The 12,038-nt window shown below is 40.7% G+C and overlaps 1 protein-coding gene across 1 annotated transcript; it reads right to left on the reverse strand.

Annotated features, from left to right (window-relative positions):
• Nucleotides 1-2,179: 2,179 nt before the first annotated feature.
• LOC102703811 (putative B3 domain-containing protein Os10g0537100) lies at nucleotides 2,180-3,469 on the reverse strand. The gene has a single exon (XM_040528460.1). The coding sequence runs from the start codon at nucleotides 3,456-3,458 to the stop codon at nucleotides 2,574-2,576; it is 885 nt and encodes a 294-aa protein (XP_040384394.1). The 5' UTR covers nucleotides 3,459-3,469; the 3' UTR covers nucleotides 2,180-2,573.
• Nucleotides 3,470-12,038: the final 8,569 nt, after the last annotated feature.

Below are 12,038 nucleotides of genomic sequence, written 5' to 3' on the forward strand. Positions count from 1 at the left end.
TAAGGTGCAAAAACACCTTCCGTACTTGTTTGTGCTATTACTACATACACCTGGTAATACATATACCTAAAAATTATCAAGACAGGTTATGTAAAGACATGATATCCTCTATAATACTAATAAAGAACGACTCTACGGTCTCGTCGAGATGAAACAAAATGTCTGTAGCCTACAAAATAATATGTCTCCACTAGGATGCTGTGTTGTGGTAGGTATACGTAATTTTCAATTGTTAAGAAATGACAGCATATATTCATCCAAACACTTCAAGAGAGATGCAAATCATGTGCTTAATCTTATTTTGTACTTTTGAAGACCCATTTTTATATATTATTACCCCCTCTTGTAACAGAGGATCGAGTGACGTTGTGCGGTATCAAATAAATGCTCAAACTCAATCTGCAAACTTTGTGCAATTATATAAAGTGTGTAAAATCTGCCTGCTAGCTATAAACATCTCACTAAAACGAAGTTATATCATGATGAAACCGTAAGATTATGCACGTTTCTTTCGAAAATGTATGTAGGATGGTCCATACATATAAGATAATGACACTAGCAAATATGGCACGCCACCATATATCTCCTCGCTTATGGTGTGGTTAGGACCATTTACAACATAACTTGTCTCCATTAGTAAAAGTTGTAACTAATTCGAACACTTCACCATATAAATATGGATGTACATAATTAAACATATATCACGGTTTTTGCTACAAAACCAAAGTTTAGATATTAACTGAATCATAGAAGACTAGATGAATACGATCAACTATATACTTGGAGTAGTACTTTCATGAACTATATCTATCATGCAAATTATTAAGTATTGCAAGATTAAGGAAGCATGCACACCTCAATAGGCAGCTAATCAATATACAATGTAATATTATTAAGTAGTGCAAGATTAAGCATGCACCTCAGTAGGCAAATTAAAGGGAACCTCTGAACAGTATACAACTAAAGTAATAACTAGTGAAGTATATATTTATGGAGTCTTGCAGTATTTGTATACTTCATTTAGGTCATTAGTGTGGGCATGGATCTCTTATCCTAAAGGTAAAGAAAGATGCATGTTGGCCCAGTGTGTTCCATAATACACTACTTAAATAACAAATAAAAATTTCTCACGGGTGTGTGCATATATACTTGATCCGAGAAAGAATCAGGAGCGAACAACAGTAACAAGTTTTACAAATGCTTAGATATTAGCTGGGATTATCCCTTATCTTATTTATGTACAAAGTTAGAAGAACTATTAATATTGTTGTCAGTGTGTTATAGAATAATATGTTCCTTTGTATCAGTGATCATTTTATGATACAAAGTTTTAGCAATTTTAAGTATCGGAAGGTACTATATTTTCTAATGTAAAATTTGGTATCTTCAATTACTTTGTACCCTGAGATACTAAATTTTTAAGTGAAAATTTTGATACCTAGAGGTACTTTCTCAAATAGTAAAATTGTCCATTTCCAATGCATGTACCGATTTCATCATCAGGACGATTCAGCTAGAACTACTCCTTTGGAGCAAGTGATTATGTTTCTTTTGGGTAATAGTGTTAATGTAAAATATGATAAATAGTACTTAAATTATTTTTTTTATATTTTTTCTTCAATGATTTATAATTGACAAGCTACTGATCCCAGATTAAATTCACAATTAATAAATGCTATTGGTGTGCACAAAACTACAAATGCACAATTAAAGTTGTAGAATAAAAGCTCGTATTTTCTGCATCAGTACGTCAGGACATTAATTCTACTAAGATAACGCCAGCATGATTTCTGATGAATCTTACACGAATCACAGGGAATAGTGCTGCAGCATGCAGCAAAAGCAACAGAGAGACAGGGAGAGGATCAGAACATGAGATGCAGCAAAAGAATTGCACAAGAACCAATGTAACAGAAGAAGCAGGGATCATACTTCACTAGCTAGTCGTAATCGATGTGGATATATATGGAGTACAGATGCATGCATGCATCTGATCGAGTATCAGTAAAGATCTGACCTCTAGCCACCCGGTAAACTGCCTCGTTTTGGGAGAAGAGCCTGGTGATCTGCATGCTCTGAAACTGCTTCAAGAAACTTTTTTAAAAAAAATGCATGTCCAGCACTATCAATATCTATATAAAGTGCAATTAATCCATACATACATTAATTGGAGGCTAATTGTTATCATATGCAGGTTTAATTCATAGTGCTGTGACATACTCTTACTGCAACTTGATCAGAATATTTACAATTATAAGGTTCACTTTTGGAGCAAGTGTGGCAGGGAAATCCAATCCATAGTAGTTCTAGTTTCTGATCAATTTTCTCCAAATTAGGCTCATAGAAAATTAGAAATGATGAACAAAGTAGTAATTAGCATAGATCAAACTAAACTAGCTAATTAATATGAGCAAGATATCATCAAGAAATAATTCATCTCACTGTTACACATGCAGTGCTGAAGCTATATACGCAGCTGCTCAAACGTTGCCTCCTCTTGATCAGTTGGCGTCGTCGCCGTCGTCAGTGCTAGCCTTGCAATTCTCCCTTTGAGATGTGTCTTCGTCTTGAGTTCACAACCCAAGATCCAAAGAGCACATCTTCTTGCCCCCCGTCGACGACGACGTTGAGGACGACGGCGATGGGAGCTGCAGGAGGGACGACGCGGCCGCCCGCGCCGCTCTGGCGATGTTGTCCTCGTCGTCGTCCATGACCGCCGGGCAGTCGAGGTTCACCCCGAACAGCCGGACCCGCTTCGGCCTCGTCGTCGCCTCCTGCACCGCGGACGCCGCGACGTGCACCGGCATCGACTTGAGCACCACCGCGGCCGGGACCTGCGGCCGGAGGAACAGCACGTGCCGGCCGTTGGATGCCGCGGCGGGGCCGTAGCCGTAGGCGGTGTAGTCCCGCCACGGGCAGAGCGGCACGGACGGGAGCGGCAGCTGGCGCTGATGATGATGGTGGTGGTGCTGGTGCGACGACGGCGCCGTCGGCGGGAACACGAAGCTTCCGGCGTCCTGGCGGCGGCGGCGGAAGTCGATGAAGAGGCGGCCGCGCGCGGCCTCGCCGAGGCCGCGCCCGAACGACACCGTGTCCCCGGCGCCGAGGCGCTTCTCCTTGACGAAGCGGCTCCACCCCTTGGTCATCACGTAGCTCTGGCTGCTGTTCCAGTACGAGTACCTGAACCTCCACGCCTTCCCGGTCCTGTCCTCGAAGCTGAGCACCAGCCCCTTGCCGCCGCCGGCCGCCGCGGCGTCCAGCGGGAAGTACCTCTCGGCGTGCTGCTTGGGGATGACCAGGCGGTTCAGCTTCCCCACGTCGCTCGGCGTCACGACCTTCTCGAACATATGCTCCTTCTCCACCACCGCCCACGCCGCCGCAGCGCAAGCCCCGTCCTCCTCGCCGGCGCCGCTGTGGTGCAGCTGCAGCGGCGGCGGCGCAATTGGGGTGAACTCCATGGGCAGAGCTCCTCTCCTCCTCCTACCAAGCTGTTGACTTTGACTAGTATGCTAATTCCGGGAGCTGGGATGGTCTGTGCAACAGTGCTATATGCTACTATTTTTGGAGACTTGGGTTTAGGGTTATCAGCTTATTATAACATGGTGAGTCTCCTTTAAGTAGTGGATGTTTTTTTGGGTGAGAGGAATAATACTACTACTACTAAATTGGTTCTACTTAATATATATAGCTAATTAAGATTAAAATGATGAGATGGATGTGATGACCAAATCAATGAAAGAGGAAGGGAGAAACAGCACTGTGCCACTGGAAATTACACTCTTGGAGTACCTCTTGGTGAATGCATATGGAGAGTTGATTTGTGTATGAGTTTATGTGTATGCATGAAGGGTAGTAGCCGGTAGGGGGGGGAGGACTGGGGACTATGTATGTAGACACAGAACACACAAGTAGGTATATAGCTATAGCTTTCTTGAGGAGGGAAAGAAGAAGTGGAGGAAGAAGAAGATGCAAGCTGGGAGAGGGATCTAGCTCTAGCTCTAGCCTCTAGCTAGGTAGGTTGCTAGGTGAGGTAAGGAGGAAGAAGAAGGTGGGGCCCACAAGGGGGGCTGAGAATGATATGGGGTTGAGAGATCATGTGAGCATGTCCCTCTCACAGAGCTGCTGTTAGCTAAGGGGTTGTTTAGTTTGCAAAAGTTTTTTTACACAAACATTACATCAAAACTTTAAACACACATTTGAAGTATTAAACTTAGTCTAATTACAAAACAAATTTTATATTTCGCCTAGAAACCGCGAGACAAATCTTTTGAGTCTACTTAACCCGTCATTAGCATATATTGGTTACTATAGCACTTATGGCTAATCACGTCCTAATTAGACTTAAAAGATTTGTCTCACTATTTTCTCCATAACTGTGTAATTAGTTTTAATGTTTATATATATTTAATGCTTCATTTAGATCTCTAAAGATTCGATGTGATGTTTTTAGAAAAAAATTTTAGAAACTAAACAGCCCCTAAGCTACTCCATCCCCATAATAACATCATTTTTTTTATCTCTGTGCTCCAACGTTTGACCGTTTGTTTTATTTAAAAAATTATATAAAAACTTACAAAAATTAGTTACACATAAAGCATTATTCATGTTTTGTCATCTAGTAACAATAAAATAGTAATCACAAAAAAATTCAAATAAGATAAAAGAGTCAAAACATTATATCTATAAACTAAAAAATGATTTTATTTCGGGATGGAAGTAGTAGATGGGTGTGTCATGCATCAGCCCTTGCTGCTTGCTCAGCTCCTCTCCATCCATGGATGGATGTGTGTGACTCTGATTGGCTGCAAGCAGCTTAACAGTTTTGTGCCGACCACATTTTGCATCAAAAATCTATGTCAGCATCAACAACCATGGTGTGTGAAGGGAAAAGAAAAGCAATTAGGGTGTTCTAAGCTTTTGACCAGAGATAGCTTTGGTTGATCCTGATATATAGTGGTACATTGAGCACAACCTGCTCCTCCTGATGTGTAGTGGTGATACTAACTCATTATTACAACTATGTATGGAGTGGAAGTGGGCCCCCAGCTTAGATTAGATTAGATTAGTTAGGCAAGTGTGATGAGCTCCATAATTAACTGGGGCCAGTTGATTGGCCAGAAAGATGCAATTGTACTACACATGAGCAGTGGAAGCAGGGGATAATGTGTATTATATTTCATGTGTGTGGTAACACCTGATCTTCATTGGTTTTGAGAGTTGAAAACTTGAGACGCATTGGGTTTCATCAACAATATTTGAATTGAATTGTTTAATGTACTATATCCATATTTGCCCTATGCATCACTATTGAATACTACTATAAGTATAGATTTCCCATTCCATTACAATTGCTGCATTAATTTTTGTCAAAACATTGTCCAAACGATACCTACCTATTATATTTTTGAGCGGAGGAAATATCTCTTTAAGTTTACTTTATTTTTAAAAAAATATATCTACATTCAAACAGATAATCCACAGTAATAATTTGGTAAATAAACTGTTTCAAACACACTGTTCTACCCTGTTTTTAGTATATATATATTTCCATAAATTATTATTATTATTATATTCAGTCCTGACAATAAGTACATTTATTTGAGGCAACTATATATGTACCAGATATAAGCAGTACCGATGATATGGTACTGTTTACGTCCTTTCACTTTGTATATTTCGAACTGTTAGTGCACAGCATTATTTTTGTGTTCTTAATTTGAGCAATAACCTAACCATGTCCTGTGCGCCCTGGTAATTAAACATGGCTTAATTGAGTTCTAACACTTCTATCTGCTTCTGATGTCATGTGCATGCACAACTGTAGACATGTGCTGAACAAATATAATTAAGCAGCAGCGAACCTGATTCGCCCCCCTGCGCTGACGTACAGAGACGTCGTACGTGTCTTGTGGCCTCACGTACGCACGCGTAAACATGCTGAGATATGCACATGATTTGAATACACACTAATTGAAATCTCAAGATGCAGATTATTGGTTCGCATAAATTTCTAATCTCTGTAGGGGTAGTAGTAGTAGTAGTACGCTCCAACTTAATTAGCTTCCTTTCCTGCCAAAGCTGTGCAATTTGGCTCGTAAATTAACCTGAAGCAGCTCGAAAAGCCCGTACTGAATCTAGCTACTACTTAATTATCTGTGTGAGACAGATTCATCTAAATTAGGGGTCAAATTAAACAAGTTTTGGACCAGAGGGCGTACCTAGCTCTAGCTTAATTAGCTAGCTGCTTAATTGCCGTTTGGTTCAGGGCTTCAGGCATGCATATGCACATGCACATGCAATTTGCAAAACCAAATGGTCCTCAGGAATCAAGGTGCATGCACTCCGAGAGATCATCGATCCCCTGCTGCTCACGGCTGCTCATGCTCCGGTGATCGGATTGGTCGCAGGCTTGAGATACTTTGACCCATTGCAGAGAGACATGAGTAGCTAGCCGAGCTAGCTAGCATGGGCGCGTGTACATTATATTGTTTCTAGCTCGCATGCCACAAGTGGGTGATGCAACAAACAAGCAAGCTAATATAAGATCTCATGACCAGATCTCAGGTCCCAATTAGCTAGAAGAGATCGATCCATACATGCAGCGTGCTCTTGCCTTTAATTTTCTTGTATGCGAGATCGATCGATCGATCAGGGTAGTACATCAGGTAGACAGATGGAGATAAGGATGATCAAATATTTGTGGTGTCGTGGCATTTCCCTAACCCTAATTTACTCGCCTCGATTGCAGCTAACAATGGCAGCAGCAGATTCCGTAGGGGACCGGCCGCCGCGCTGGGATATATTATTGACCACATCAGTGAAACGAACGAACTGGAGCTGAAGCTCTGAAGAGAACTTAATTTGATGTGGACAAAATGTACAGAAGCAGCGAGCAGTGTTTACTGTCTAAAGCTTTGAATGATCAATCTTGTCTCAAAGCAATTACGTGTCGATCTCTCTCTGACCAGATGATGAGAGGTGTTAATTAATTAATCTCTGCATCCATATGGGCAGCTGATAGCAGCAGGCTGTATGTTCTAAGATCTTAAGGTTAACTGCGTGCCTCCTTTTGAGATCTTGAGGTTGATAGGAGATAGGGGATATATTAGCTTCAGTTCAGGAGGCCCAACACCTGCAATCATGCTTTGGAGATGAAACCTGCGTTGATCATGGCACAAACAAATCTCCTTGGGTTAAAGAAGAAGGTGAAGCGGGCAGAACACATGCTGCTAATTAAACAAATACACCTGTTGGGAACGGAAATTTGCTACTCTGCACATGTAAAGCAAGGAGAGAGGAAAGCTACAGGAGTAGTATTTTAAGGTCAGAGTTTGCTTTTAGTTCTGTATTAAGATCAAAGCGAGGCTAATAATATAGACAACTTGTTGGCTATAAGAATTCTTATAGCCTTCTCTTAGCCTACTCATAGAGTAGTTAGCCGTTTACAATTAATACTTGGTCCACTTGTTTCTCTCACAAAGTTTTTTGGTTCTCGTGCTAGAGCTGACTATAAGCTTATAGTCCGCTTCCTCTCTCTCTCCTCTATCTCAGTATTTAGCTGGCTTATAGCCTGCTATTATACTTGCTCTCAGGGAGCAGGAAACTAGAGATCAACTAGCTAGCTAGCTGCATGCTGTCATGCTGGGATTGGTAGCACCTCATTTGGTTATGTCCAAAGTGAATATTGATCCCAACCATTTCAATACAGTTATATCTTCTGTTAATGGAAATGGAAGGGGTTGCTACCCTTCTTTCTCAAAAAAAAAATAAAAAATAAAACCATTTCAATACATGCAAAACCTAACACTAGCAAAAATACATGAAAAAAATAGTGCTGTCATGTGCATCTATCTACGATGGTTCAAAATAAATGGTCGTCATAGTAGAGTAAACAACATCGTTATGTACATACATTTGTAACAAGTGTACATAAAAGATTGTTACATGTGCCATATATTTATAATGTTTATAATTGAGCTGTTACAGATATATCTGTGACAGGTGGGCACCTTTATCTGTAACATGTTATTAATATGAACTTATATTTGACATCTTTAACGACTCCTGACTTGTTATGGATAGTGCTCTACATCTGACCATTAATTACAAACAATGCTTATGTATACCCATTACATATGAGGGCTATCACTGGTTAACAATGAGGGTTTATGTAGTAGTGTGTCTACTCACTGTTCTTATTATTAATTTCAATATATATAAATACAAATATATACATATTGTAGGAATACACTGTGTGATGCTAGTAAACTATAATTTTCACTAACAAATTTAGTGGGTCTAGTTAGTTCTCATACACCCAACCTATTTGATGATTTTAAAGCACTATAGTCTGCATCCTCATGAATTCTGTACAGCTAGCTAGCCAACGTCAGATCAAACAGCTTTTTCCAGATATGTGCATATGACCCAAACATTGAAACATATGTGCCACCATCAATTGTTCATATATTTGCATGCACTGCTTCATAGTAGTATATAGGATGCCAGGCCTGAGACCTCAAGCATAATATAGGATAATACTACAGCTAGCTAGCTCTGGGGAAGATATATATGTAGTTAAGCACAGTGTGATGATCATATCTACACACAGAGAGCAGTGATTTAATTTACATTGCATGGCATGATGGGTTCCTGCATAGAGCATGTACGTAGTTATGTAGTACCAATCTATGCATATATAGAGAGAGATGCATGGAGCCTATCTAGCCCCTCTCTCTCTCCTCTTAGAGATTTGCTCAAGTACAACAAAAAATATCTCGAGGTACTGGTACCTCACAGTACCAAATCGTTTCTGATCGTTGGATTTAACAATGTCGACTATCCTGCTTAGCTAGATCGAATGATGGAAAACGATTTAGTATCGTGAGATACCGGTACATCGATGTACTTTTTATTGACCGGAGCAAATCTCCTCCTCTTAACATGCATTAATTCCTACAAATACTCTTGCCATGAGAGAGAGAGGTGATCCATGCATGGGTCCTCGGCCAGCTAGGGCATGCGTGTAGTTATGGCCGATCGATCTCAAAAGGAGGATCAAGGAAGATGAGGAGGAGTAGGGGACCTCGTATCGCCGAAGGTGACACATGCATGATCACAGTAGGATGAAAATGCAAGAAGATGGTGTAGTAGTAGTACTAGCACATTGTACATGCTAATTAGGATGGCTGTGCACTGCTATGGGATGCACACAAGCTGTGTGTTGCACTGATTATTGCATAGTGCTGGTAGTAGCACATATATCTAAGGCAGACACTAATGGTGCTGCTGCTGCTGCTGCTATGGCAAACACAGTCAAGAGTTCCAGCTGACACTGTGTGGCTAAGGCTGATGTGGAGATATCTTTCCTAATTCTCAAAGGCATTGACTAATGCTATGTTAGAGTTAATTAGGTAATTGATCCATCTAAATTAACTTAATCGAATATATTTCAAGCTTATTATGCCAGGAGTTACCTGTGTTATAAATCTCATAGGTAATTAAGGACAATATAAGAAGTTCTGAGAATTGATCCAATGATCTATTATGTAGTAATTACCAATGTCAGTTATGTCTAATTGATGGTTGGTTTATGGATGCCTTGTTAAAGATAAAAAATTATTTGATTTTTTATAGCTATTTAATAGTATAAACGATAAAATTAACCGCTACAAAGTTAAAAATTCACTCTAGAAAAATGATATAAAAATTTATATATACGTGTGTGTCAGATTAATCGGCTGTTTGGCTGATCCAATCGAAGGACGTACGTACATCTGTGTCCTTTTTTCCCAACAACGGTCTAGGTATATATGTGTGTCAGAAAACAGAGAACACCAAAGCTAAGAGTAGGCTAGCTGGATCGGAAGCTTTACCCCAGCTATCTCATTAGCATCTCAAAGGCAAAATTAAAGAAAAAAGGGTTTCAGAGGCTAGCTATCCCTAATTCAATTAAGCTGCAGGATTCTGACGAGCTTATTAGCAGCCAGTAGTCACTGCCCAATAACACGAGCTAGCTAGCTATAGTGAGCAGCCAGCCCAGTAGCAACTTGGGCCTATCATTCGTCGTCCCTGGATCACTCCAGCTCCTGCAATCTACCGCTGCACAAAAATTTAAATGCAGAACTGAAGGTGATTGTTCGGATGTTTTATAAAAAATACCAAAGGATATATTTGTAAGTAAAAAATAATTTATATGCAAAATTTTTATATATGTATTCTTAGCGATCTAAAAACGATGGTTGAAAAATAAACTCCGGTGATAAAAACCTAAATTCAACTGCAAATTTAAGTTTAAAACTTTAAATTTTAGCTTATAAGCATAAGTATAAGAGAAAAAATGAAGATGACTTGCCGCTATTTTTTTTGTTGCCATTCGGCACAAGGCACCAGCCACTCCCAACCAGGTTTCACGAATGCTACCACACTTACCGTGTGGTCGGTAAAGGTAACCGGGTTTGATAATATTGTATAAATTTAAATTTAAATAAAAACATGAAAAAATATTTCAAAAATCACTGAGTGGTACTAATATCTATTAGTATGTGGTGAAAAAAGTTTATGAAAATGAGAAAGTTAACATTTTAATTTTCGAGCTCGATCAAAATTAGATAACAAGGTTTGCATTATGATTTCTACTTTGTCCTAAGTGTAGAAAATTATAGCAGCGGTTATGCAAAAAGAAATGCAATACTAGAATATTTTTATATCCACAATTTTCATTTAGATCTGTTTATCATAATTTATGATTTTTCTGGAATTTTTTGTTCTCACCTTCCACGTGTGGTTAAGTAACCGTGTATTAGCACACAGAGTTTGAAAATGTTAAATTCAAAATTTTGATCATGAATTTACCGTTGTTTTTTTTTTGCAGTTACTTACCATAACAACTAACCTATGGAGCCATTCATGGCAACGCCCCAGCTTTACCTTAGATCCCTCCCATATTTCTCTCGCGTCGCCAGCGCTGTCGCCGTCACCACTACACACTGCTAGTTTGAACTAAACCACCGTGCAACCAACCGATCGGTGGAGCCGCCTCCCCTCCCCCATGCGACACGCGCGCTCTCCGGCGCACGCCGTCCCTCCCTCCCCCGCGCGCGCCCACGCTTCGCGCGCTGTCTCATATGCACCAAACGGATCAAGCTGAGGCGAAGGTGAGACAGACGAAGCTACAGCAGCAGCAGCAGCAGAGGCGCCCCCCCCTCCCGTTTATTTTCCTCTCCGTCCGCGAGCCCGCGCATCCATCCGGCCGCGGGCGACATCGCCTGCCCCGTTGCAGCTAGGCATCATCATCATGGATGGATGGATCCCTGCCGCCCCAGGGACACAGTCATCTTGTCGCTTACTCCACGAATAAGCAAAAAATATGTTTATAAATAAATAAAATTTTATAAGTAAAACTATAAATAAATAAAACTTTTATAATAAAAATTTTATGAATAAACAATATGTGTTTAAATAAAAATATCTAAAACTCAATGCTATTTAAGATTAACTCAAAGAAAATTAAATTTTGACTGATAAGTACAAACATGAGCGAAAAACTATTGCCGCTCTTGCGCCGGACGATCGTCTGTGCCGCCGATCGATCGATTGGACCGCATGTAGCAGCAGGGCGGATCTACCACCGAGGCTAGGGAGCTTCAGCCCACCCTAGTCCCTTTATGTCATTGAAGCCCTTGTTTAGCCCCCGCAACAAAATTTCTTGATATGGCTGCAGCGCTGGTCACTGTTACCATTTCGTCGTACGCCGCTCTACGTACGTACGTCCTGCACGCCATCGCCGATTCGCCATCCATGATCCATCGTCAGTGCTGAGTACACTGTCTAGTACTAGTAGTCGTCTAGCCTTTAGCCGAGTCGGGGGGTGTCAACGCAGAAGCATTGCTGCAGTGCCATGCCTGACCTGCTTTGCTTTCCTTTTCCCCTCCAACTTTTTTATTACCAGATTTTTGTAGCTGTACTACGGCCTCTTTCAAAACCGACACTTTTTCCTCTTTTTCCGCGCTTCCGCGGGTACGTTTTCCAAACGGTTA

Source organism: Oryza brachyantha, chromosome 10 (genome assembly GCF_000231095.2).
Source record: "Oryza brachyantha chromosome 10, ObraRS2, whole genome shotgun sequence".
Lineage (NCBI taxonomy): Eukaryota > Viridiplantae > Streptophyta > Magnoliopsida > Poales > Poaceae > Oryza > Oryza brachyantha.

What these genes read in the sequence shown, in the direction of transcription:
- LOC102703811 (XM_040528460.1), bottom strand. Translation starts at nt 3,458, where the DNA reads ATGGAGTTCACCCCAATTGCGCCGCCGCCGCTGCAGCTGCACCACAGC.